The sequence below is a fragment of the Podarcis cretensis genome (genome assembly GCF_951804945.1).
Source record: "Podarcis cretensis genome assembly, chromosome: 3".
NCBI lineage: Eukaryota > Metazoa > Chordata > Lepidosauria > Squamata > Lacertidae > Podarcis > Podarcis cretensis.
Window position 1 is genome coordinate 47620917 of NC_137172.1, and position 26314 is coordinate 47647230.

The 26314-nt window shown below is 41.1% G+C and overlaps 1 protein-coding gene across 4 annotated transcripts in view; it reads left to right on the top strand.

Annotated features, from left to right (window-relative positions):
- Positions 1-26314, top strand: part of LYST (lysosomal trafficking regulator) — a 76832-nt gene that overhangs the window by 12577 nt on the left and 37941 nt on the right. For 3 of the 4 annotated variants that reach the window (XM_079971791.1, XM_079971792.1, XM_079971794.1), the window contains exons 5-22: positions 928-3013; positions 3336-4281; positions 5216-5377; positions 6907-7063; positions 8333-8559; positions 9571-9637; positions 10937-11046; positions 12018-12441; positions 13558-13699; positions 14927-15100; positions 16276-16436; positions 17450-17640; positions 18558-18803; positions 20366-20539; positions 20667-20816; positions 21965-22102; positions 23308-23506; positions 24464-24595. In XM_079971791.1, coding sequence (XP_079827917.1) covers positions 928-3013; positions 3336-4281; positions 5216-5377; positions 6907-7063; positions 8333-8559; positions 9571-9637; positions 10937-11046; positions 12018-12441; positions 13558-13699; positions 14927-15100; positions 16276-16436; positions 17450-17640; positions 18558-18803; positions 20366-20539; positions 20667-20816; positions 21965-22102; positions 23308-23506; positions 24464-24595 — 5886 coding nt within the window. The remainder of the gene's footprint in view (positions 1-927; positions 3014-3335; positions 4282-5215; positions 5378-6906; positions 7064-8332; positions 8560-9570; positions 9638-10936; positions 11047-12017; positions 12442-13557; positions 13700-14926; positions 15101-16275; positions 16437-17449; positions 17641-18557; positions 18804-20365; positions 20540-20666; positions 20817-21964; positions 22103-23307; positions 23507-24463; positions 24596-26314) is intronic. The other variant, XM_079971793.1, reaches the window with a different exon arrangement.

Here is a 26314-nt window from a genome sequence, read left to right on the forward strand (position 1 = left end):
CACTCCCTAAATATGTTTTTCAGGTTCTCCCAACCCCCTGGAGCCAGGTTTGTGGAAGGCACAGTAGGAGGAGAGGGGGTGGGAAATGTCCCATTGTGCAAGCAAAAATCCCTGCACTAACAGGATGCTTAAATGGGAAACTGCCCTGAATTTCCCATATCTCATATGCAAAGTGGTAAAATTTTAGTTGTTTATTTTTCTGTGCACATAAATAGCATTATTTTTTTGCAGATTATGTATGTATAACTGCAGACTCTTATGAGCGATGTCACAGAGTAGATCAGTTGAAATCAATGGGTTGTATCCAGTAAGAGCAGAACAGAGCAGCGGGTCTTCTCCTTCCCTCTGCATTCCCCTGAATCTGTTCTGGAGGGTTTGGATATCCCCTCCAAAGCAGATCTGAATAGGAGTATAGGGTGCTGCATAGGAGAGGAAGGATAATTCTGCTGCACAAGTGGAATTCTGCTTACAATACATTGGAATCAATTAAGTGGACTTAAGTCACTTGGCTAGGATTGGATATCGCCCTAAATCTTCCTGTATGCACTTTTTAAAGTGCACGAATAACCTGCACTACAGCTAGGGCACTGATTCAGGGTGCATCTCTAGCATAGAACATTCAAGGACCTGAAAATATTTGCATGTATACGTATCAAATGTGAGAGTACAATTGTATAATGGTGTATTGGGAGTGAGTTCCGTACATCCTCTCCACTTTGTGTAGGACCTAGGTAATGGTGCACAAACATAACTGGGACCTGCTTATCTATGTAGGCCTCAGTTCATCTTAAAGATTCTTGGTGTAGTTGCTGAGGCCGTATGAGCCCAAGACATGCATGTATAGCTTTATACTCCTGGATCATGTTTAGACTGGCTCTGAGGCTCCATAGTTGAAATCATCTAACTGTAATTTTTGACTCCCGACAGATTTTAATCTGCCCTTCTGTGTTGATATATGCTTGACCAAAGAGGCAACTCCGGGTTCTCTCAAATCTACTCAGGAAAAAGAAGATCTAGAAGAAAACCCTCATCTGTCTGCCCAGGTGTCTGTAAAATTAAGCTCCCGGAAAAGTAGACGGCAGCGCAAAACTACTCATCGCTATTCTGTGAGGGACGCAAGGAAATCCCAGCTATCCACCTCTGATTCAGAAGGCAATTCAGATGAGAAGACGGCCGTGATTATGAAGCACAGGAGGTCCCAAATCCTGCAGCCTTTTCTAACAAACCCACCTAAGGAACAATACATTACAGGGAGAGGCAGCTTTCTAGAAGTTGGAGAAGTCCAGAGTTGTAACCTCAGTAGGGAGCATCTAGATGACTCTGAACAGGTTATTCCAGTGAAAAAAATCAGTTCTGAGACTTCAGAGGAGCCAGCTTCACCACCTGTCAGCTGCCAGGACAATTCTCCCTTTGACTTGTGTCATGTCTTACTATCGTTGCTCGAAAAAATATGCAAGTTTGATATTTCTGTGAATCACAAGTCGGCGCTGGCAGCAAATGTGGTGTGCACACTAACGGAACTTTTGTCCAAACTTGGAGACTGCTACAGTGCAAGCAGTACTGCTGAAAATGAAGCCGTTTCCTCAAGCTGGGCAGAGGAATCAGTGGCTCTGGCTCAAAGGATGCTCTTTAGGACAGTCTTGCACCTGATGGCTGTGGACGTTAACAACGCTGAGACCATGCCTGGCAACTTAAGAAAAAATCTAATTGATTTGCTTAGAGCAGCTTTAAAAACTAAATGTTTGCTGGAAAAAACATACGAGCCTTTTGCTTCTGGGCAAAAGGGAGCTTTACAGAAGGGAATTCACGGCAGCCTCGCCGTCTCAAGATACCGCCACAGAGCCCTTCTTTTGCCGGAGTTTATAGAAGGAGTTCTGCAGATCCTGATCTGCTGTCTTCAGAGTGCCGCCTCCAATCCAATTTATTTCAGCCAAGCAATGGATCTCGCTCATGAGTTCATACAGCATCAGGGATTCAGACTGTTTGAAACCACTGTGCTGCAGATGGAATGGCTGGTGGCCAGGGAAACTGAGATAAAATCAGAAGCATCGGAATACCTCTCAGCCCTCATTAACAGCATCATGAAAATAATCAGCACCATCAAAAAAGTGAAGTCGGAGCAACTTCATCAGTCTGTGTGCACCAGAAAGCGGCACAGGCGATGTGAGTACTCTCACTTCATGCATCACCACAGAGACCTCTCAGGGCTCCCGGTTTCTACTTTTAAAAACCAAGTCTCCAAGAACCCATTTGAAGAAACGCTGGATGGGGAAGTTCATTATCCTGACCGGTGCTGCTGCGTTGCTGTCTGTGCTCACCAGTGTTTGCGGCTGCTGGAACTGGTTTCACTTAACAGCACATGTTTTCAGATCTTGTCCGGTGTCCATAATGTGGGTATATGTTGTTGCATGGACCCCAGGTCTGTAATCACCCCCTTGCTTCATTCTTTCAGATCACAAGTATTGAAAAACTTTCAGCCACATATATTAAGCATCCTTAATAAATTTATATTGGACCAACTGGGAGGAGCGCAGGTCTCTCAAAAACTCACGCAGGCCTCCTGCAACATTTGTACCATTGACTGTGATCAGCTTGCTGAACTGGATGATGTCTTGCATGGGAATGCCACTGATGTTTCCCCATCAAGTTCTTCAACTCCCTATAGGTTTCAAGGAATTTTGCCTAGCAGAGGGTCTGAAGACATGTTGTTGAAGTGGGATGCCTTGGAGGCGTACCAAAGCCTTGTTTTTGAAGAGGACGACAAACTGCGCTGCATGCAGATAGCCAGCCATGTTTGCAATTTGATTCAGAAAGGCAACGAAGTCATTCAGTGGAAACTGTACAATTATATATTCAGCCCAGTGCTCCAGAGAGGTGTTGAATTGGCTCATAACTCTCAACAACTAGGCGTTACTACAGCCATCAGCCAGGCAGGCAGCTACCACAAATGGAGTTTGCCTCAGGAAGTGCTTCAAATCTATTTGCAGACTCTGCCTGCGCTGTTTAAATCCAGGTATGTTAATTTTCTTAATTGTTGGGGAATTGGGCTTGATCAGAGACTCATAGACAAGGCAGGGCAGCAGGGAATTTGGTGCAGGAACAGTGGTGGGACTGTTGGATTGGCACTTACCTCCCTACACTTTCTTCCCTGACACCCTCCCTCTCAGTAAGCACAATAATCATAGAATCCTGTTCGCTGACAGGAGGTCAGGTGTGTGGCACTGACCGTCAATACCAGCTGCCCCTGGTAGAGGTACACAATCAGATACAACCCACAATATGCTAATTTTTTGGGTTCCTTTTCTATCTAATTGGTTTTCTGCTTTTCTCCACAGAATAGTAAGAGAGTTGTTCATAAGCTGCAATGGAATAAATCAAATGACTGAATTGCACTACTTGGACTCTGTAAGAAGTTATTCTTTGAAAGTGTTCGAAACATTAATATTTTGCCTTGGAGACCAGCAGACGGACCAAGTGATTCCAGACTTAGATGTCTTAGACAATGAGCAAAAGAAGTCTGCGTTAGAATTAGGTGCTTTGGTTCATAGGCAGCAAGTAGCTTCAGATGTGCCTCAAAGCCTGACCAAATTTTATGCTGGGCTCAAAGAAGTCTATCCAAAGAAGAAGAAATCAGTCAGTCAAGATGTTCACGTCAACATGATAAACATATTTCTCTGTGTTGCTTTCTTATGTGTGAGTAAGGAAGCAGAAGCTGATCGAGATTCCACTAATGATTCTGAGGATACTTCAGGTTATGACAGCACAGCTAGTGAACCTTTGAGCCACAGGCTCCCATGTCTGTCACCAGAAAGTCTCTCTTTGCCTTCTTTGGAACATATCCATAGGGCAGCAGACATTTGGTCGATGTGCCGCTGGATCTATTTGTGCAGCTCAGTTTTCCAAAGACAGTTCCATAGACTTGGTGGCTTTGAAGTATGTCATAAATTGATAGCCATGATAATTCAGAAACTTGCCAAAAAAGGAGCCAAGGAACAAGGCGAGCAGGAGAAGCCTCTTGAAATGAGTAATGAGAGAGGGCCATCAGATCAGGATAGTCTTGACGAAAATCTTGACGGTGTAGGACAACCTGAATGCCCTTCCTGTGACCATTCAAGAGTGGAACAAAATTCAGCTGATGGCACTGCAGCGTTGAAAAGAGCTTTCATGCAGGAAAACGAGTGGTCGCTCCAGGGTATAAGACTCTTGGAAGCTCTGCTAGCTATTTGTTTACACAGTGCAAATAATTTCCAGCAGAAGTCAGAAATGGAGTCTCTTCCCCAGGTAACCTGCCATGAAATAATTACATTCATATTGTCATTTAAAAACCGTTTTAGAGGTAGGAAGGAAAATCACTACTATTCTGGATTTTAAAGTCGCATCTTACTTTCTAGATGGCAAGCTGAACTTCCAATTAAATTTAGTCAAATTGTAACATTTTAAATGGTACACAGCGGACGGTTCCATTGAAGGAAAACAAGCTGTTGCAGGAATAAGAATAAAGTAATTGGGCATAAAGTGTGAAACGCATCTCCATAGAGAGATCTGGACGCAGTGTTCAGCCTGAGGAAATGTAGTGAAAGTAACCTAAAGATTAGGTGCATTGAGACTTATTCACATGACACATTTCTTCTTGTTTTGTATTATCCTGCCGCTTTTAAGGCTTGAGTGCTGTAATTGGGTGTGTTTTTCATTTAGGTTTTCGAACCATGTATAATGTTTTACTATGTATTTATACAGGGTGAGTCCTTTAAAAGAGGCCCCGTGGATACAGAAGACACATGTTCCACTGGGCCTCTTTTAAAAGACTCACCCTGTATATACTGGAAGCTACCCAGAGTGACTGGGGCAACCCAGTCAGATGGGCAGGGTAGAAATAATAAATTTATTGCTATTATTATTATTAACCAAATATATATTGTGTGAAATCTTCCAAGAAATCAGAACTGTTCAGAGGAAATCATTGTGATCTATATACCATGTGTAACATGCAAAAAAGCACATTATTTGTTAATTTCATAAAATTTATATACTGCTTGGTTGTAAAAACAAAACAAAGAAGACCCTCAAAGCAAATATGCTTAGTTCTTGATGTTGTGATATTGGCAATTGTGAGAAGGCCAGGAATTTAAATAGTGAAGAAACTGTAATTGCTTTTAGTACCATTTTATTTAACCAGGACAAGCTTGTAAGCATATTTCCCCCTACTTGAATGTAGAATGTGTGTGCGGAAGATATATTACTTGAAATGCGGGACCATCTTACAAAATCTAGAATAATGGAGACTGATTTGGTGAAGCCTTTATTTGATTCTTTGCTTCGAGTTGCTTTGGGAACCTATTCTGCTGATCTTGATCATTCTGAAGAGAAGAAAGAAAAGGTATAATTAGATAAAAATGCATGTTTTGTATTGCCTGCTTGCTTGTCTGATAGCCTAATTTATGTTCTCATGATATGTTACGGAACATTAATAAGCGTTATATTTGTACCATCAGTCATCAGAAACAGTAGGCTATTTACAAACAGTTCAGATAGCAGATGGGTCAGAATTAGAAAAATCTCTCATAGGGCATAGCGAAGGAATGACTTGACGGGCATAAGAATAAAGGAGTTGCCTTCTCCTGTATCAAACCTCTGGGCATGGAAAATATAGGGACTAACATAAGAACAGCCCTGCTCAATCAGGACAAAGGCCTATCAAGTCCAGCATTTTGCTTTCCCATAATGATTAAGGAGGCGGCAATAGGAAGCTCACATGCAGGAGACAAGGGCTATTGCTGTTGTCCCCCAACATTGGCATTCTGATACTGGAGGTGGCCCATAGCCATCATGACTTGGAGCCTTATCTTCTGTGAATTTTACAAATCCCCCTTTAAAGTAATCTAAGCTGGTAACCATCACTACATAATTCCGTAGTTTAGCTATGTGCTGTTTATCTTGAATCTTCCAACCTTCATCTTCATTTGATGACCCTGGGTATGAGTGAGGAAGTAAAATATCTCTTTACCCACTTTCTCTACAACATGCATTATTATAGACACCTTCACCTTACTCACCTTTTTTTTGTAAATAGAAAAGCCCCAAATACAGTAATCTTTCCTCAAAGGGAAGTTACTCCAGTCACCTTTTTTGTGCAAGTTTCTTTTCCTTTTTCTTCTGTTCCTTTTCTCATTTGGGTACAAGGCATCCATTTTCTGAAGGAAGACTTATTGTCTTAAATAGATTCCTTGTCTCTGCTCATTAGCCATGCTGACATCTTCTTGAACTTGGTGCTATCTTTCCTAATCTGTGGTGTGCATTATAGCTGAGCGTCTATTGTTGTGGTTTTAAATTGCCCTGAAGCTGTCTGGAGAGATTCAACTCTCAACTTCTTCCTCTTCCTCTTCTTCTTCCTCCTCCTCCTCCTCCTCTTCTTCTTCTTCTTCTTCTTCTTCCCCCCACTACCCTAATTTTTTCTGGAAGTTCTGAAAAGCAGAACTTGAGGACAGCTGGAAGGTCTGCCTTCTGTTGACTGCAAGAAAGTGGGCAAGTGAGGGAGCTTCATAAGTTGTGGGCCAGGATGTCTATGTGGACTTGAACATGAAGACATTTTTGGGTTTTGGGTATCTACGGTAGTTTATTTGCTGAATGCAGTTTTCTTGGAACTTCTTTGTATAACTTCATGGTCCGTCTTGTTCTTTCTGCTCTTGTATGTAACTTCTACACTCTGCACAACAGTTAAATAGTATTCCAAGTGCCAAGATGACAGAACAGCTAGAATCCATAATGATTGAAGTAATGAAGTGAGGGGATGTGTCAAATCTTGTCTATTTGAAAATACTTGACTGTGGTCAAATATTCTATGAAGCCCAGAATCTTCTGCATGTTTTTAATGGATGAGCTTAAACATATAAAATATGCATGTCACAGATTCAGCAGTCTGAAAAGGAACCTGCACCTCAGGCTGGTGATATATCTGAAGAAGCTGAAGAATCCCAGTGCTGTGGCTTTACATTTTTTGCTGAAGAAGAAGGCTATGATGCAGACAGTGAAAGCAATCCTGATGACAGTGAAAGCAAGGATGAAGGTAAGTCTGAACTTAATTTCATGTGATGCACCCATGGTTTTCTCATATACATCTTGGTTTACGTTCCAGCAGCATTCAGATGTGTGTGGACTCACCAGGCATAGTAGTTTTCCAGGTCTGGTGGCTGAATCATGATTTGATGGTGAATCTTTAAATACAGTGGTCCAGTTCACATGTCATGGTAAAACATAGTTAAGAGTTTACCATGATTGTTCTGATCTCTGCTCCTCCCCTTCAGTGCATGGAAAAATGGACCACAATTCCTGTACAGTATTAGCATTATGTCTGTACTGGGCATTGTGGTTTGTTTCACTCCAAACCACTATCAGCAAGCCAAGTACAAACCTTGGCTATTGATCATCATCTGTTTGAAGGAGAAAAACCCACATTCTCCAGTTCAAACGTTAACACTAAGCCAGTGATCGTGTTTCTTTCTCCAGTATAGTAGCAGGAAAGAACAAAGCGGGCGAGATTGTCACACTCATGGTAAACCATTAAATAAGGTTACCATGATGTAAGAATACTGGAACCCTGTGGACTTATTTGTTCTGGCAACTTGTACAGACGAATCTGTATTGGTTTTTGGCTGGCTGTCATCTTAAAGTCACATTTGCTGCTTATTTTCACTCATTGTTTTGTAGTCTGCTTGCCTGAGTCAGGAGAGGAGGAGCATGTTGGCAGCATTGCCTATGATCTGCAAAATTTAAAAATATTACTACTGAATCACAGCAGTTGCTGCTGCTGTATTCCCCTGGTTCCAGATTTCTTATAAACTTGTGAAATGAGTAGACAAGTCATAACTCTTGCTTTTTTTTGCTCATGGGGCCTGTAATTTATTTATTTTTTTAAATGATAGTGGTATTTGAAGCTTTCATTGTACAGCTCAACCTTTTATAAAGCAGGCGCTTTGTAGGTTATGATTTTCCTTAAGCAGGATGGCACAAAAGTGCCTGCATGCAGTAGTGGTGGTGAGCCATAAGCACATCAGTAAATAGAAAGATTAAAAAAAATGGATTATTGTAGTGTATATGCTTGTCAATTTTCAACCCACTGCCCGATGAGTCGATTAGTATATAAACATGCATGGTTTACTTTGTGCATTTCTGCATGATAATTGTATGCTCAAAAAGATCCCGGTTGTCTGATAACCACACCAGATCCTTGTTAATTAAAAGTTGGGCAGTAGGGGCAAAGCTCCACAAAATAGGTAGGTAGATAAGGCAGAGAGTAGCTGAATTTCAGCAGATAACCATGTGCCTTCCTTTCTAGGAACAGACATTAAGAAAGATAAAGGATGTTTCAGCTATTCCAGTTTTGCCAGTGACACAGCAGAAAGCCTCATTCAAGGGGAATTAATATATCCTGAAATCTGTATGTTGGAATTGCATTTACTCTCTGCTAGCAACCCAAGCCTAGATGTCCTTACACATGTTTTCCAGAGCTTCTTGAAAGCAATCAGGCTGAAGGGGAAAAATGCAATGTTACTTATGCAGCAGGTAAGTGACGCCAATTCTATGACCTTGCACATATATAGTATACACATGTGCTATACAGTAGTGATGTTTAATAAGTTCTGCAACAGGGTCCCACACATTCACAAGTCTCTGCTCATCTGTCCCTGAATTACTTGGCCAGTGTAGGTGGGATAGAAAGATGGGAAGGTCATAGACAATTCAAGGAACCTTTCAAGCACGTGATCCCTTATTTTCTTACCTGCCCCCCATTGCTTTCCTCTGTTTTAGGAGAGCCATCAGTGTTCCAATGGCAGTAATCATTTCAGCAAATCACATCCCAGCTCAGACCTATTTGCGTGTGCATGAATCAGCTTGCCTCACACTAGCAAAAGAGGCAGAGAATACCATTCTAAGTTGGCCTAGAACAGGCATGTCCAAAGTCTGTTTCAGGGGCCTAATCCGATTTAATCTGGCCCCTGTGGCAGTATATCTCCTGGGGTAAAATCCTTTTTAAAAAGCTCAACAACTTTGGGGTAAAATTGTATGTTCACTTCATCAAATCTGGCCCTCTTTGAAAAAAAGTTGGGGCACCCCTAGCCTAGAAGCATAGGGTCTAGAATAAATGTGGGTGAGAACAACAGCAGAGGTGAGCAACAACTAGAATGTCTCTTTTTCTGGACGAGTGCTGGACTTAAGGACACAGACACAATCTCCAAGGCTTGAAGAAAACAAAAACAAGATCTGTTCATTGTGCAGTTCATTAAGCACTAGTGCATCTGTAGGCCACATTCCCATATATCTGTTCTCTTCAAGTGAAGGCAAAGAGTAAGAGCACTGAGGTAACTCTGCAGTTGAGGTAATCAACTGGGAGAGGAAGTCTTGAGGGGACAGGACAAGGTCAGGCAAAGCCAGCTTAGAAGGAGGTTGGGACTAGTACTCAGCCAGCCACTAAGCTGAAGCCCATTTTCTAAGGACATACTTCCCCACCACTTGGTGGGCATTTTGCTAATTCAAGATGATTGTTCAGTATATAATTTTTTTTTTTATTTCTAGGGAGCTGTAAAGAGTCTCTTGGTAGGGTTCCTCCACATATTGACACAGACAGATTCCAATTTTCATGGTGAGTTATAAATAAAAGCAATATTTACCTTTTTGGGTACCGCTCACTTGGGCAGGTACTCTTAACTGTAAATTTATAGGTCTCACTGAGACATGAGTTTACCATTACGTTCATACTGGCCCCAATGAGTGTCAAATGCATTCCAGAAAATTTTAAGATTGAATGCTTCTCGGTTTAAAGAAAGAAGTATAGCCATGGTGGGCCAATAGCCTTAAGTCATTTTTTGTTTTGGGTCTCAAGATTTTTGGTTGACAATGTCTTCTGCCAGAAATGTCTTCTTCTTAGGACATAGATTGAAACTAAGAATAATGGAGTAAGTGAATATTACATCATTAGGATCTTGACTTCATAGTATGTATCCACTAAACAGTGATATGAAGAGTTTGGTGACAGCCTGTCTTGAGTCACATGGGCAATTGTTAATTAACATATTATATACCTAAATAATGTGACTTAGGATTTTAGTAGCCTTCATACCATTGGAAAGACTACCATTTAGTAGCCTTCATACCATTGGAAAGACTACCATTTAGTCTTCATACCACTGGAAAGTTTCTATTTTTCTTCCTAGAAATTTTTGTTGCTGCTTTAATTCCACTGTGCAAATGTTTTGATTCTAGTTTGCTTTGAGAGGTGGTCTGGTAGTATATACAGTGCTACCTCAGATTACATACGCTTCAGGTTACATACGCTTCAGGTTACAGACTGCGCTAACCCAGAAATATTACCTCGTGTTAAGAACTTTGCTTCAGCATGAGAACAGAAATCGTTCTCCTGCGGCGTGGTGCCAGGAGGCCCCATTAGCTAAAGTGGTGCTTCAGGTAAAGAACAGTTTCATGTTAAGAACAGACCTCTGGAACTAATTAAGTACTTAACCCGAGGTACCACTGTAGTGCTGTTGCATTGTTTAACCTAGATAAGTATTAATCAGGCTATCATCTACCTCAGAGACACCCCCTGCTCCTGGGGACAAGGCACTTTGAGGTTTTCCCCATATACAATGGGATAGAAAAGTTAGTAGCAAAACTATTTTATGTTGTTGAAATGCTTATGTACCAGCCTGTAAGAGCTGCATATCAAGATTTTTCAGTCTTTTTCTGGTGGCAATTCTGTGCAGGATCAGTGGTTGCTCTTGATGTTTTCCTGTGTTTTAAGAGAAATATTACCCAGCAATGCAAGAACTGCTATCAGGATGGGGAGAGGGGTTGACCGGGTGACTTATTGGATTCTAGCTGCTTATTTTAGTAACTTTGGTAGTTTTGATAACATTTTAAAATGAATGATGCTGTTGCTTTTCAGCATGTCAGCAGGTGCTGGTGGATCTGCTGGTGTCTCTAATGAGTTCAAAGACCTGTTCAGAAGAGCTGACTCTTCTTTTAAGAATCTTTTTGGAAAAAACGCCATCTACGGTAATTTTTTTAGAATGAAAGGAAGTACTTTGAAGTACACTGCCAATATTGATACAGTAGCTATTTTGATTTTATTTAGCATTTTCAGAGTGAAGTGGTATGTCAGCCCCCTAATCAGATAGTGTGGGTGAAGCAAGTGCCAGCGACACATGGCTGGCAGGCAGCAAGCGAGCAAACAAGCAGGATAGGTCAGTAGCCGATAGGGGAAGCCATTCCTGCCACATCTCTCCTTCTCTCCAACAGCCTTCCAAACAAATAAGAATGCTATGGGATGGGCCTTTCCGGGTCCACCAACCCTCTGCCCTGCTCTTAGATCCCTCCCCCTCAATTCCAAAAAATTATTAAGAGCCACAATTGAAGGCCCATGGGCAGCGAGTTGGCAATCCTTGCTGCAACTAGACACATTGTCATTACAGATAATTAGTGTCTTGCACAGGGGTTGCCTTCTGGGGGTGGCACATATACACAAAAACACATATACTCAAACCAATTCCTTGTAGCTGCCACCACACAAACAACACCTTCTGGAGCTGGCACGCTAAACAGGTCTTACCACCCCCACCCACAAACAAGTCAGAGCTTAAAAGTTATTTCTGCACTGGGAAAAACCTGGGCAAAAAGAGTTTTTAAGCTCTCTGGCTTCCATGGATTTAATTCATGTAATTTCAACCAGGTGACCTTCAACTGTGTAAAGTTGAAGCAGCACATGTTCAAGGTGCATCAGTTACAAGTTACTTGTAGAAGGATATTGTAGAGTTGGAAAAGGTCAGAAAAGGGGCAACCAAAATGATCAAGGGGATGGAGCAATTCACCTTTGAGGAAACTGAATATTAGTTGTCTCAAAACAACTTTTTGAGCTTTATCAGTTTCTTTAAAGTGAGCTAAGTGAAACTGTTAATTCTTGCAGTTTAGGGTATATAGCAATGAACAGTTACTGTACGTAGTTCCTGTCTTATTTTCATTTCTTTTAGAGCACGTTGCTCAAAGGAATTCTGAAGATTTTGGAGACAAATACCGAGATGAGGCCCTTACATCATATCTCATTTCCTTTGCATCAAATACCAAATTCAGGAAGTAGCCCTTCGCAAAAACCAACTCTCAGTTTTGGCAGCAAAAGCATAGGACTACTAAGACGAGCAAAGTTTGCACAGACCAAGAAGGAAGCAGAGGGGGAGAGCTTGCCTCACCATCTACTTTCTTCTTGGCATGTTGCTCCAATTCATTTGCCTCTGGTTGGGCAAAACTGTTGGCCGCATATGTCTGAAGGTTTCAGCATCTCGTTGTGGTTTTGTACGGAACGCATTCATGAAGTAGACATTTCCTTAGAGAAAGCAAAAAGAATGAAAAGGAGGAGCAAATCACTGATTTCACACGACAGCAGTTTTGATGATATGGGTAAGTTTTATTCTGTAATACAATGAAACTGAATCTGTAAAGACTTTAGAATATATATATATATATATATATATATATATATATATATGTATATATATGGTATAAAAATCAGGTCATTCTTCTAGCTGCATATAGTGCCGCACATTCAGATGAAAGAACATTGATTCCAAAGAGAGTTTTTTTGAGTTGAAAGATTCCAGCTATAGATAAACATTACACATTGCTTTTCTGCAAGGAGCTCCAAATCACAGCATTGTGTATTTTCAAAAAAATACTTTATTTATTTATTTTTAAATAAAACAAGATAAAAAACACACTTTTCAACAAAGCAAGAATCAATGGAGTACAAGAATATGACAATTCCAGTAAAGAGAATTATTGCAAAAGCCAACATACCATGCATATTTTTATTCCACTGAAACATAGGAGTTTGGAATTTCATAGAATCGTAGAATTGTAGACTTGGAAGGGATCCTGAGGGTTTGCTTACCCCTGCTATAAATAGTTGGCTCTTGGAGTTTTCTTAGCATGCGTGAATCATAAGTCACACAATAAGCCATTTGCTTACAACTGTATTATTTGCTTGATACTTTCCAGATCCTAGTTTAAGTTGAAGGTTTAACATATTTCCATGTCTTAGTACCACAGATCAGCAGGCTCTTTAGTCATTTTCACCAGAGGCTTGAGGCTTAAATCTGCTTCCCTCTCCCGCTTTCTACATGGGTTTCTAATATGCATGCAAATCTACCTTGGCTGGGATGCATGCTTCTGTTTTTCCATTCTCAATTGTCTCCTGCATTAATAGTGTTAATGACATACAATTTGTGAGAAAAGCTCAAGGGTATTTTGCATATGAAAAACTGCAGGCAATTCACCATTCTTAGCTAGCTATAAATTTATCAGTGGTTTTTCCTCACAAAATGAGGAAAAAATGGAATCATAATGGAGAGGAAATTTGGGCATGCCTGCGGTTTATATTTCAAATCCAGCTAGGACTCTAGTTTCAACCATCTTATGGAATGCTAGCTACATTTTTATACTTTATAGAATGCAAAGCAGTTGCACATGTCAGCATCCATTGTTTTAACTATGTACCTGATTTAACCCTTTTTCTAGAAGAAAGCAAAACTGGAATTGATCACCTCAATTTAGGAGACAAACTTCTTGAAGATGGTTGCCTTCATATATTTTCACTGGGGTCCAAAGCATTGATGATCCAAGTGTGGGCGAATGTGAACACTGGAAGTTTCACATTTCGGTACTGTAAACTTGTTTTTACACACTGACAAATGCATTATTTCTTCTTCTGTTCTAGTAGGTTTAATGTAGGGTCCCATTCAGGGAATTTTAAGCACAATACAGGCAACCTCCCATTTGCGTGGGGGTTATGTTCTGAGTTACCACACCCGTCAATCAAATAATGTATATTTGAATCCCCATTGAAGAAGCCTGCAAACACCCCATTCCACCCCTTTTGTGATGTTTTGGGGTTCAGCGCGGTTCATGTGTGCACAGTTGTGTACATATTGGACTGCATAAATGGTGGGTTGCCTGTGTTACATTATCAGGAAATCATAGAATTCTTAGCAATGATTCTTATTTATTTTTAACTAACTGCAGTCAGTCTTGTTGCTGCTTGGAGCTCAGGGAATGAGATGCATAAAATGGGTCAGATGATTTTTACCCATCTGTTTTAGATCAGTTTTAATTGGTAATACCATGCTGGCAATTGTATTTCCCGGAGCCTAGTTGGAGAAGAAATCTGTACAGTGTGATAAATAAGATTTTCAAGACTTACAAAAGTGAACATTAGGGAAAAAAGGATTAATTTACCTTATTACTGAAGGCACAGTTGGGCCATGTAGTATCCTGATAAAGAGGAATGAAACAGAAAAATGTACTCTGAGTTGCTTTGAATATTTTCTTGTGTTTTAAAAAAAAGCAGGATAGACAATAAACTGACTGAAAAATTACACTGCAGTAGAGGGATAAAACAGTAGCTGTGAACAGTTTCAAGCATCCATAATAATGCAGGTGGGGAGGTTGTGCCTACAATTCTTGTTCTTGAAGCGAAAAGCAAACCAGGAGAACATTTAGGTCATTTCTGATCATCTTGTCACAGTGTAATGATGAGGAGATGGCAATGAACTGGAGCACTGTTGTTTAAACAGTAATAACTAAGGGGGAGGTATAGTGGAGAAGCAGAGGATCCAGGCATCAAAGAACTATTACAGAAAAAGGGGAAAAAATGCCCCAATTAGTTGTAGGCAGAAACCTAGAAAATGAGCGGCAGATAGTATTTTTGTCACTAACAAACTGACATCTCTTGGTTCAGTCTATAAAAGCAATGAAAAACATGCCAAAGTCTGTATGTATTGGAAACCCAACAGACATAGTGTTCCAGAGTAGTATTTTATGCATAAATTTAAAAAACATACCGCAATTTAAAAGGATGACAGACTGGCATATTCTCCTATTTTCATAGTATGTGTATGGACCCTAACGATGAAATGAAAGCTGGGCTATTAGCACAAGCGGAAACACCCGAGAACACATTCCTTGTAGGCACGTGGCAGCATATGGCACTGACATACCTGCAACAGCCAGAAAGCAAGAAAAACATCCATGGAACACTGTCCTTATGGATTTCTGGTCAGAGGTAATTCCCCAGTGTGGTAAATGATAGAACTATTATCATTAAAGAAGCTCTAGAGGCATTTGCCTTCTCTCTAAATTGGAACGTGATGAAATATGGAGGAGGAGGAGGAGGACAAAGAAATGCTCACAGCCAAAATAATGGAGTGGTTGCTTACCCATCTGTTTCTGTTAAACTGTTGTTGCTGGAATCCTTCAGTATCCTTAAATGAGTTCTTTGTACGACGTGCCATCCTAATTAAAGCTCCACTTGCAACCATAAATGCCAATGAAATTGTTGTGATTGTTTTTATTAATTTTATTAAATATTTATAAGCGGCACTTTCATATAGACAAGGCGGTGTAAAAATGCACCAAGATTCGTACTCGGCTGATACTGTATGAAAGAGCTAACGGCAGGCAGTCCTGGAAGGTGGAGGTGGCAGTGTAGAACTGGCAATGAGAATCTGTTCTAGGGCAAGTGGGTAGGTAATGGTGAAGTCAGAATACAGGTGCACTTGCTTGCTTGCTTGCAGCTGCAGCAGAGAGCAGGCTTGACTGTTGACATGGCTTTGACAATAAAGTTGCATGGGGAAGAAGAGGATGTTAAATAACCTTCTTCAAGCACCTGCCCTAAAGATCTTGCATCTCTCTAGTCTCACTGTTAAGTGGATTTATATATTATTGTTTCCCCCTTGAAGTATGCATTATAGTCTTTATTCTTAATATATCAGACACATGACTGATACATTTATACCCATTTGCTTTTGTGTGGTTCTTCGGTCTGCTTCAGTGAGAGATGTTCCTGTTAGTCTACCAAAGAACATCCTCAGTATTTGCTGGGCCTGGTGTGAGGAAGCTCTATATTAATTGGTTGCTTGAACCAGAGTAGGGTAGCAGCAGGAATGGTTACTGCGGAGGTTGAGGCTGTGGGCCCAGGTGAGTGCCCTCTGTGCTATCAGCGATCAGGTGATCTAGGAATGATAGGTGCAGCAGGTATATTTGAAGCACTGTCAGGATATCTGAAGCACCCTGTAGGGGTGTGGAGCCAATTGTAGGAGATGGCTTCAATTTTATTTTACACAGCTTTCAGTTTAATTATCACAGAAGAAGTAAAATTACCTATTATAAGCCCTTTAATCACTCTCGCTATTCAATTGAAATTGTTCAGGATATACTAAAGCTTTCTTCTTTTCTTAGAAAACCTGAAATTAGTTTAGATTATACCCTCCCGAGGAAAACAAGCTTATCTTCTGACAGCAACAAGACCTTCTGTATGACTGGCCATTATACACCATCCCAAGATGAGTATTTGCAGTTGGCTGGAAGATGGGACCTGGGAAATCTTCTGCTCTTCAATGGTAAGTTTGTTTGTTTTTTCCCTTATGTGTTGCTGGTTACCTTGTACTAAACTGGTGCCAGATACGAAAGATGTTTTTAAAACTTTATTAGTGCCATGCCATAGTTCTTATACCTAAACAAAGACAATTAAAACAAAAGAAGAGCCTGCTAGATCAGGCCCAATGGCCCATCTAATCCAGCATCCTGGTCTCTTAGTTGCCAGCCTGAGGCCTGTAGGAAACCTGCAAGCACAACAAACACTTTCCTTCCTGTAGTTTCCAGCGACTAGAATTCTGCATTTCTGTGACACTTTAGCTGTAAATCCTGGTTTCCTTTTTTCATATGTTTTGCTCCTTTAAACATTGTTGTCTTTTTTAAATAAGAGCTGCCTTGAAGGCAGGATATAAGTCTTCCTACTAAAATAAATAACACTGCTGCTTTCTGGAAGGTGGCTGCCAAAAGGTGACTCAAAGAGTGTTGCTGGGGGAAGATCGCGTGTGAGGCCATGAGCACTGTCTGAGTCATTGTGGTGCCACATGGAAACCACATTGTTTCAGTTCCTGATATTATGGAAGACTTTTTATTAAGCCACTTTGAAAGATTCTTGGGGCTGTAAACAGGAATAGGTCTGTTTTTAACTTTAGCACCATCGTTGAAACAGTGTGTAACTTAGACTGTGTTGTTCGGCTTGTTCTTGCCTTGTGACAGATACCACACATTCCGGTCTTGTTCCATAGAAGTAATAAAGTATATTAGCCGGTGGCTCATGAATTTTGGCCACTGCAAATCCATTGATCCTTGAAGATACATATTTGCACCTTGCATGCCATGGGATTTCCTGTGGCTTCACTTCTTGCATTGCTTCTTTGAATGCAGATGCAGGCATGTCATCCACATGTGCAGTGTAATATGAGAAACAAACCTATGGGGACCTGTCTATCACTTATGAACTAAGAAATTGGTGAGCTACAATAGAAGTATTATTTATTGTACATGAGGCAGCATATATTGAAACACATTTTTGTTTTTGTAGGTGCAAAAATTGGGCCAGAAGAAGCATTTTATCTTTATTCTTGTGGACCAGACTTTACCTCTGTAATGCCTTGCAAATATGGCAAAACAATAAGTGATTATACCAAATACATAGATAAAGAAATTCTGCAATGTGAACAAATCAAAGAACTCCTAATGACAAAGAGAGAAGTGGACACTGGACCTTTAACGGTAAGTTTGTAATCCTAGTACAGTACTAAATCTCTCTCTCTCTTTTTCCCATTACAGCATAAAAAATGAATGAGAAATTGTAAGCCACAATGCTCAGTGGTGACATTTATTTTAGAAGCATAGCCTAATTTGTCTCAAGTATTCAGGGCAAGTAACAAATACCAAGAGTGTTTCTCTCCTACCCAAAGTCTTATTGTCTCAGGCCTGTGTGGGGAACTAGTGACCCCTCCAGATGTTGCTGAACCACAATTCCAATCATCCATGACCATTCTTGCTTGGGCAGATGGGAGTTATAGTGCAGCAACATTTGGCTACCAGAGGCTCCCAAGCCCTGGTGTATCTGTGATGTGCCCTGGGTCACTTGACTTGAATTTGGTTTTAACCACACTTTCTGTGACCACATTTTATTGGAATACCATTTGTGCCCAGGCCATCTCAGGCCACATCCTGATCTAAAATTCAATGTGTATGGCAGTCTTTGCTGCCACAATAGTTCTGTTAATGCTGCTATTGCAAAAAAACAAAAAGCAAAAAACCCCAAAACAAATTCCAAAGACCACAAATGGAATAGGTGGAGAAGAGGGGATATGGCAAAATGAAATGCAGCGAGATGTGAATCTAACTTATGGTACAAATATCTCAAACACACTCCTCAACTTATTCAGATTCATTTTGTCTCCCTAAGAAACCTTTATTTATTCCTAACTTATCTCCTGTAGGTTGTCTCCTTTCTACCCTATAACTTAACTTTGTTTTCCATGTATCCATACTCATAGTTACATTTCTGAAAGGCTAGTATCATTTCGTTAAATGCGTAGGGATGAACTGCTGTGCCGACCATGACAGTGGAAGCTCAAAAGAAAAGTAGTGATTTGGATAAAAGCTGCAAGCTCCTTTAATGTTGTCTTGTATTTCAGGAAAGCCTTGCTACTGTTTACACCACTTGCTGCCCTGGCCACTATACAATCTATGAGCCAGTAATCAGGCTTAAAGGTCAAGCGAAAACCATTCCTTCCCAACGACCTTTCAGCTCAAAAGAAGTACAAAGCAATTTGCCAGATCCTTATTACCTGAAAATGCTACAGCCGGCAGAATACAAAGGTCTTCAGGGCATACTGCACGAGATTGGTGGAACTGGGTCCTTTGTCTTCCTTTTTGCCAGGGTAAGATTCTGAAAAATTGCTTTCCCTCTTAGTGCATTTGTCATGGCAGACTTTCAGGTCTTTTGATTGCTAGTATGTGAGGAAGCAAATAAAGTGAACGGGTGCATGAAACCCAGGCTGCTCCCAGACAGGCACCTCATAGGGCTACTAATAAGGAGCACTGTTGTTAATGGAGGTATAAGGAAAATGCTGTCAGTAAATAAATGTTGTTTTTCTACTGTAAGCTATAAGCAGAACTAGAATCGGGGATATTGCACCTTTTTGTGTGTGTATACCCTGCTACGTTTCATCTACAGTAGTGTATGTGACACATCAGGTATGGGTGGGGAAGCTGCAGTTTACATGCAGTGATTGCCCCCCTCCCCAAAGGCCCAGCAATTCTTTGAGCATTAATTAAATAATTAAAACCTAAGTTCTTACTCATTTGCTGATAGCCCAATACTGCCCATAATGAAATCCTAACCTACCACTTCTTGCAAAGTGTTTCAAAATTTGTTTTGGTTTGGATGTGTAGGTTGGAAGTCTTTTAATTAGGAAGAAAAGCAACATGACTAAAATGGAATTGACTGGAAAAATAGCAGGGTCCTGTCCCCCGTCCCCCGTCCCCCGTCCCTTTTGACATGCCAACTCCAGGATGGTGAAGCAATTTGTCTGTAAGCATGGCAAGGCTGTGGATGTGGCAGAGCCCCCACCCTTACATTCCCCACCCCCACCCCCGGGTTTGGATTTTGCCCTTCAGAGTCTATGCTATTCACAGATTCAGGAGCACTGGATTATAATCACTTTAATTAATAATGGGTGACATCCAGTGGACCACTGTAAAGTCCAGGGCACTGCATGGGAGAGGAAGGGTACTTCCAGCATGGCCATTTCCCAATTTGCTTGAGGCACTTTTGAAGCACTTGAAACACACTACAAGGGTGACCTAAATAGGCATTAAAGGTAAAGGTAAAGGGACCCTTGACCATTAGGTCCAGTTGCGGACGACTCTGGGGTTACGGTGCTCATCTCACTTTATTGGCCATGGGAGCCGGTGTACAGTTTCCGGGTCATGTGGCCAGCATGACTAAGCCACTTCTGGCGAACCAGAGCAGCACACGGAAATGCCGTTTACCTTCCCGCCGGAGTGGTACCTATTTATCTATTTGCATTTTGACGTGCTTTTGAACTGCTAGGTTGGCAGGAGCAGGGACCGAGCAACGGGCGCTCACCCTGTCGTGGGGATTCGAACCGCCGACCTTCTGATCGGCAAGCCCTAGGCTCTGTGGTTTAGACCAAAGCGCCACCCGCGTCCCTTAAGTAATAGGTATTACTTAGTTCTTATTCTGTCCAGTGCCTTGTTTGGTGATAGGATTGCACATGGTCTAGTCTCCCTTTACAAATCAACCCCTGCAATAAAGGCCTAAAATGTGCCTCCAGTAGAGACCAAGAGCTTGCAGATGAAATAGCTCTTCCATGATAACTGTAACAAGATAATCCATGTGGGGCAGGACAAATAACACTGAAGTAACACTCCGTCAGACATGCTTTATTACTTAAGCGGCATATTGGCTTATTTTTAGGTTGTGGAAATCAGCGACTGTGAAGAAACCCAAGCTTTAGCTCTGAAAGTTATCCTTGCCTTAACCAAACACAATCAGCAGAGAATACATGAGTTAGAAAACTGCAATGGTTATTCCATGATTCATCAGGTGTTGATAAAGCCCAAATGTATCGTTGGATTTCATATTTTGCAGGTAAGGTGCTCTGCTGAAACCTTCTCTTTGCATTGACTGATCTTGGCAAAATCGTTAGTCTACTTTTCACATTCACTTCTGGTTCATAACTTCACAAAACTGAATCTCTTTGTTATCCCTTTGCAAGACTCTCCTTGCAGGATGCTGCAGTGAGAAGATGATTCATCTGAATGAAAATGGGCAGTTCATACTAGATGTAGAGTCTAGAGCGGTGATTCAAGATGTCAAGCTATTGGAAGAGCTGCTACTTGATTGGAAGATATGGTCTAAAGCCCAGGTGATTTGCACAGATCAGAACATGACTGCTCCACAACTAAATCAAAGTTAAAACATGGTTGTTACCAGAATTTAATATCTCTTTATTCCCTCTAGAAAATGTGACGTGGTTTCCAAGGTCCCTTGGACCTCTAATGACCAAGATATATCCAAGAATACCCCCAAGCTATGCATTTTATCCTTTAGGGTGTACAGCCCTGTCCAGAACAAGCAGTTGGCTTGTCTTCTGAATGTGCACTTATATAGAAAGGGTTTGCTTTTTAATTCATGTAGGGGATCTCAACCCTTTAGGGACCCAAGGGTACATTTGAATTAAAACTCAGGAGCACCACAAAATACCCATTTTACAGAAGAAAAAAATGGCAGTGCTCAGAACCCTCCTCCAAAGTGGGCACCTCCAAACACCCCAAATACTGTTCCAGCTAAATTGCAGGGTCCTCTCAATTTTAAGAAAAAAATGTGGAGGGGTTGTGGGGCTTGGGAGGCGCCATAGTGCTCAAAGGTGCCCTGCTGACCTATAGGCAGGTCAGTTACCTATTCTCGTCATGGTTCCCCTGGCAAACTTTTTCCTTCATGAAATCATTCTCCAGTGATTTTAAGAGCACGTTGGAGAAGGTAAACATTCCTCAATATATCCTCCCTGCTTTGTGGAGAGAACTGGGGCAGGAGGCAGAAGATGCAGTTGTCACCTGTACCTGTGTTTAGGAAATAGTTAAAAGTGTAGAAAAGCCCCATCCTCCTGAACAATCTTCATAATTCTTAATGGTTATTAGACAAGTTTGACCACAAAAAAACAGCCTCAGCAGGAGCATATGCAAACTTCTGATTCACAATCATTTTCAGGTCTGAAATCAGGTTCAAATGTTGGACTGGTGCTAATAGTACTTTAGAGGGAAGCCTAACAAATATTTTGCTGCTGTCTAGATGTAAAATGTAAGTCCTGCATGCATTTGTGACCGCTGTTATGCTAAGCGCACAGGATGTTTTTCATTGACATCCCACTAACAATCTAGATTTCTGAAGTTTTGGGTTGCCTTGCTGGCTCCAGTTTTTTTATTCTACCAGCATTGCCAATACAGTTTTGATGGCAACTTGCTTCTAACTTCATTTTGATTTTTTGTGTGCCTAAGACTACTTCTCTTTTTGCAGCCAGGTGTTTGGGAAACACTCTTATCAGCTCTGGAAGTCCTTATCCATGATGATCATTGGCAGCAGACGTTTAACATTAAGCAGCTCCTCAAAGCTCAAGTTGTGCATCACTTCCTGCTGACATGCCAGGTTCTGCAGGTAAGGCACCACAGCCTTTGCTCTGAATGTTTCAGATGCTTGTCTGTAAGAGTGAACACGTACATGATGCTTCACAGCATCTGACTCACACTCCCCCTCTTTCTCCAGCCCTATTAATAAAGATATTACAGATAGTGATGATTTTGAACAGAAACTGTTGAATAGTGAAAGCCGTCCGGCTTTCCCAACTTCCACTGATGCCGCTAACTGATTTATGATGTGACTTTTAGTTAGATCTGCAAATGCCATAAGCCCTATTTAACTGTTACAACTCCACTCCTGATATCAGACAGCTTTTGCTGGTGTTCTGGTGTAACATTTGTAACAGATAGCCCTTTCTATCAGTGGAGTCTCCCTGTGCTACTTAGAACCCCAGTACTCCAGAGTGCTTAATCAAATGGGGAACCTTCATAATTAGAAAAGGCTCTCCTGCTGTAGAAGTTACACTAGAACATGTGGAAGCCAGCAGAGCTATGTGATGATTGGGGGAGGGGGGGGTACAGGTACATAGCTCCACAGCCTTTTTCTACTCATGTTGCTCCTTGAAAGTATATCTGAACAGGACTTGGGATGACATTGCACCACAAAAAGTATGCGCTTCTAACTTTCCTGGTCTGTAGGTCCCTCATGCCTCATTGGAATATTCGCCACAGATGCCAGTTAATGCAGATGATAGCTATATCTGAGATAGTAGATACGCATTACATTAGGTTTCAAAATTGCTTGATAACAAGTTTCCATTGGATCACACACGCACACAAGTTAGGGTGGAGCTTAGTGCTGCAAGCTATAATGCCAGTGTTTACAGGACCATGCTTGTAACATTGTCAATTGATCCTAAACCTTAAGTGTTGAGAATTGGCATCCCAGAGTAATTACCTTACAGGTACTTCTAAAAATTCTAGATTTTGAAGGGGTCAATGGATCTGATTCAATCTCCTGTTTTGAAAGAGATACATAAACCATTGCCAGCAGGGAGTTTTCTGACCATTTCTTGGAAAAGCAGCTGTACATAATACTTGGAAATAGCAGCTGTACATAATACTGTAACATGCCCTCTGCTATACATGCATGCACCCTAGAAGTGTGAGTACAGGTAAAACAAAGGAATACAGTTTCGTCAGATATATATCCTTGAACAGTACACAGAAGGAAATTGTGATTTTGTAGGACTCTATTTGTTTCTCTCTTTGTTTCTCACTTAGGAGCAGGAAGAAGAAAACTTCACATCTATGCCTACAGAAGTTTGCACATCATTTGTGAAAATAATTGAAGAAGTACTTGGTTCTCCCCCAGATCTGGAATTGCTGGCACTGATCTTCAATTTTCTCTTAGCAGTTCACCCTCCTACTAATACATATGTATGTCACAATCCCAGAGACTTCTACTTTTCCCTGCACATAGGTAAAGTATTGTTTTGACCTGAATCAGAAAATAAGAAACTAACTATATTAATACTACAGAAACATAGCAGTTTGCCTTTTTTCAATCCCTTCCCCCTTAGTTTTATAGCTTCTACTCTTGATTTGTTTCCCCAGATTATATTCATACTTGCATTCTGATTGGTTTATGATAGCAGATTTTTAGGCTCTCAGCCCTATTGTATTGAATTCAGAGCTTGATGTTCAACGTATTTGACATATTTGTAAAAAGCTAATACAGTTGTATTTTGGCTCCCGAACACTGCAAACCTGGAAGTGAGTGTTCCGGTTTGCGAACATTCTTTGGAACCCGAACATCCGATGTCGCTTCCGATTGGCTGCAGGATGCTGTGCCTTGGTTTCCGAACGTTTGGAAGTCAAATGGACTTCCAGAACGGATTCCGTTCGACTTCCGAGGTACCACTGTACCTGCAAAATAAATCTTCTGATTTTAGGGATAAAGGATTTGAGGCCTTAAAAAGTGACTTATTCAAAGTTGCTCTGTGCTTTGGAACCTTGGATACTAGCTGTTTTGTGTGTCTCTTAAGGATTGCAGGAGTGGAATGCTTAATCTCTTTGCAGCTGAGATAAACTGTCATAGATAGGCATGGCTTTTTTAGAAGTACCATTAAATTCAGAGGGTTACTTACTAGCCTGATTAGAATTAAAGCCGAAGGTCTTTGTTGCATGTACAGACACTGAAGAGTCAATTTTGTAGGTTTGTAGAGTGTGTCGTTGAGCTTGGTAAAATGAACTTATGAATAAATACACACAGGATTACACTGCATCTTTGTCAACACCCTCTAATACGTTCGTTCAGAGTGGCTCCGATGAATCACAATACTGGTCAAGACTTAGCATAGTTCAATGTCTCCACTTAAATTCTGTGCAAGGAATGAAATCTTCTGAGATGTTAAATTCCCTTGTTTGCTTTTTCTAGATGGCAACATTTTCCAAGAGAAGGTCCAATCCATTATGTATTTGAGGAATTCCAGCAGTGGCGGAAAATCTATTGACAGTCCAGCACTGGCAATTACAAGTCCAACTGGATTTTCAGCTGTTTGTCAAGAAAGTAAGTAATTGCCACAAGACCTGAGCTTCCCAAGTTACAGTGAAGTGAGTACTGCAGCACAGAAGCTTAAAGGGACTGATTCAGGCTGGTGTAGGCAGCTGTGGTGGTGAAGTAGATACACTGTTCCTGACTTGCCTTAGGAGAGAAGACTGGAGCAGGGGGCGCCTTGCAGACTTTCTAGTGGTGCAGCTGACCTGCCTAATGGTATGTGAATCCAGCCTTGGCAGAATTGGTGGCAAAGCTCTTGCTAATGTTTGGTGCCTGATGGACATGGGAATAGCTTACAGGAGATTATTAGAGGTTACCGCCCACACATTTCCGCTGCTCTTTACTGCGTGTGTGGTAGCACCTCAGTAAAACCACTTCTTACTGTTTGTAGCAGAGTTTTACCCAGAGGCAGAGGACAAGAACAGGAGTCATACTTAAATTCACAGTCAGGAGCTTCTTTATTGCTTGACTGGTTGCACAAGCATTTCTGTTACTATTACATACAAGCTGTTTACAAGCTGACACCAATCAAGCCTAGAGTGCCACTCCTACACACTAAAGAAAATTCCGGAACCCTCTTTAAAGCTTCCATGAACTTTTTATCTGTTTCTTAAAGAATATTTTCCTAACAGAGATGTAGGAACTTCTAACATTAATGTAAGGGTGTCTGATATTTAACGCTTGTAAAAAATAGATTAAATTGAAAGCAAGGGGTGATATTCAGCTACATTTTACTTAGAGTGGACCCAATGAAATTAATCAACACAAATTAGGGCCATTAATTTCAGTAGATCTACTCTCAGTAAAACTTAGTTGCATACCACCCATAGTGATGAACAAAGCGTGTGCATTTCCAAAAGTGTAGTGAGTGTGCATGTCCAATTTGGAAGAGATTGGGATCAGATCTTCCACTTCCATTTCTCTCTTCAATGCGGAAATTGTTTGAGGGTATTGGTCATTCGTTTTCAGAAAGCTGTCTCTCTGAGTTTCTGTATGTAATGCGAAGCTCTGGCTGTGAAGCTGGATTGTTTGCGCAGCTGCAAGATAAGAAAGTGAAATCATGCACATGCGCATGGCATTATGTGAGCAACTGAGAGTTTTGGTTTTGGTCTGCTGAGAGGATGCAAGCAGATCTGCTGCTGTGGGGACTCACAGTGGTCTCTATATACAGCAACCTACACTTAATCTACCTAGAACAATCTTGTGTTGCTGATCAGTCAAGACTCAGGCCCGATTCCGCTTTCTTCACTGCCGACTTTGTTCCAGCTCTGCTGACGTCTAGTGGGAAGTGTGCTGGGCAAATCTGTTTATGGCAGCCTTCACACCATAAACAGCCACAGAAATGTCAAATTACACAGATATTCTATGCCCAAGACCAGTGTAGTCCGGGAACATTCTGTATTTAGGACTTCTGAAGTATTTCCAACTAGTCCTGGTGCTGCTTGCCTTGTGTACTGAAGCATGACTCAGAAGACATGTGTGACATCCGTTTTACTTTGGAGGCATGATATAAAATGCTGTATGAACACTTTGTGTGCGAAACCAATTAACAGCCTATCTTTAGCTGACATTAATTATAATGCAGCAGGAAACTTTTTCAAGAAATAGATGTTCTCCAGTTGCTTGCTGTAGGTAACTGTTATGAAATATAGTCCTTTCTGCATAAAGGTCCTGACTTATTATGCTTTAGAGCCTCTGCTTTAGGGACACAATACATGTTAACAAACAAAT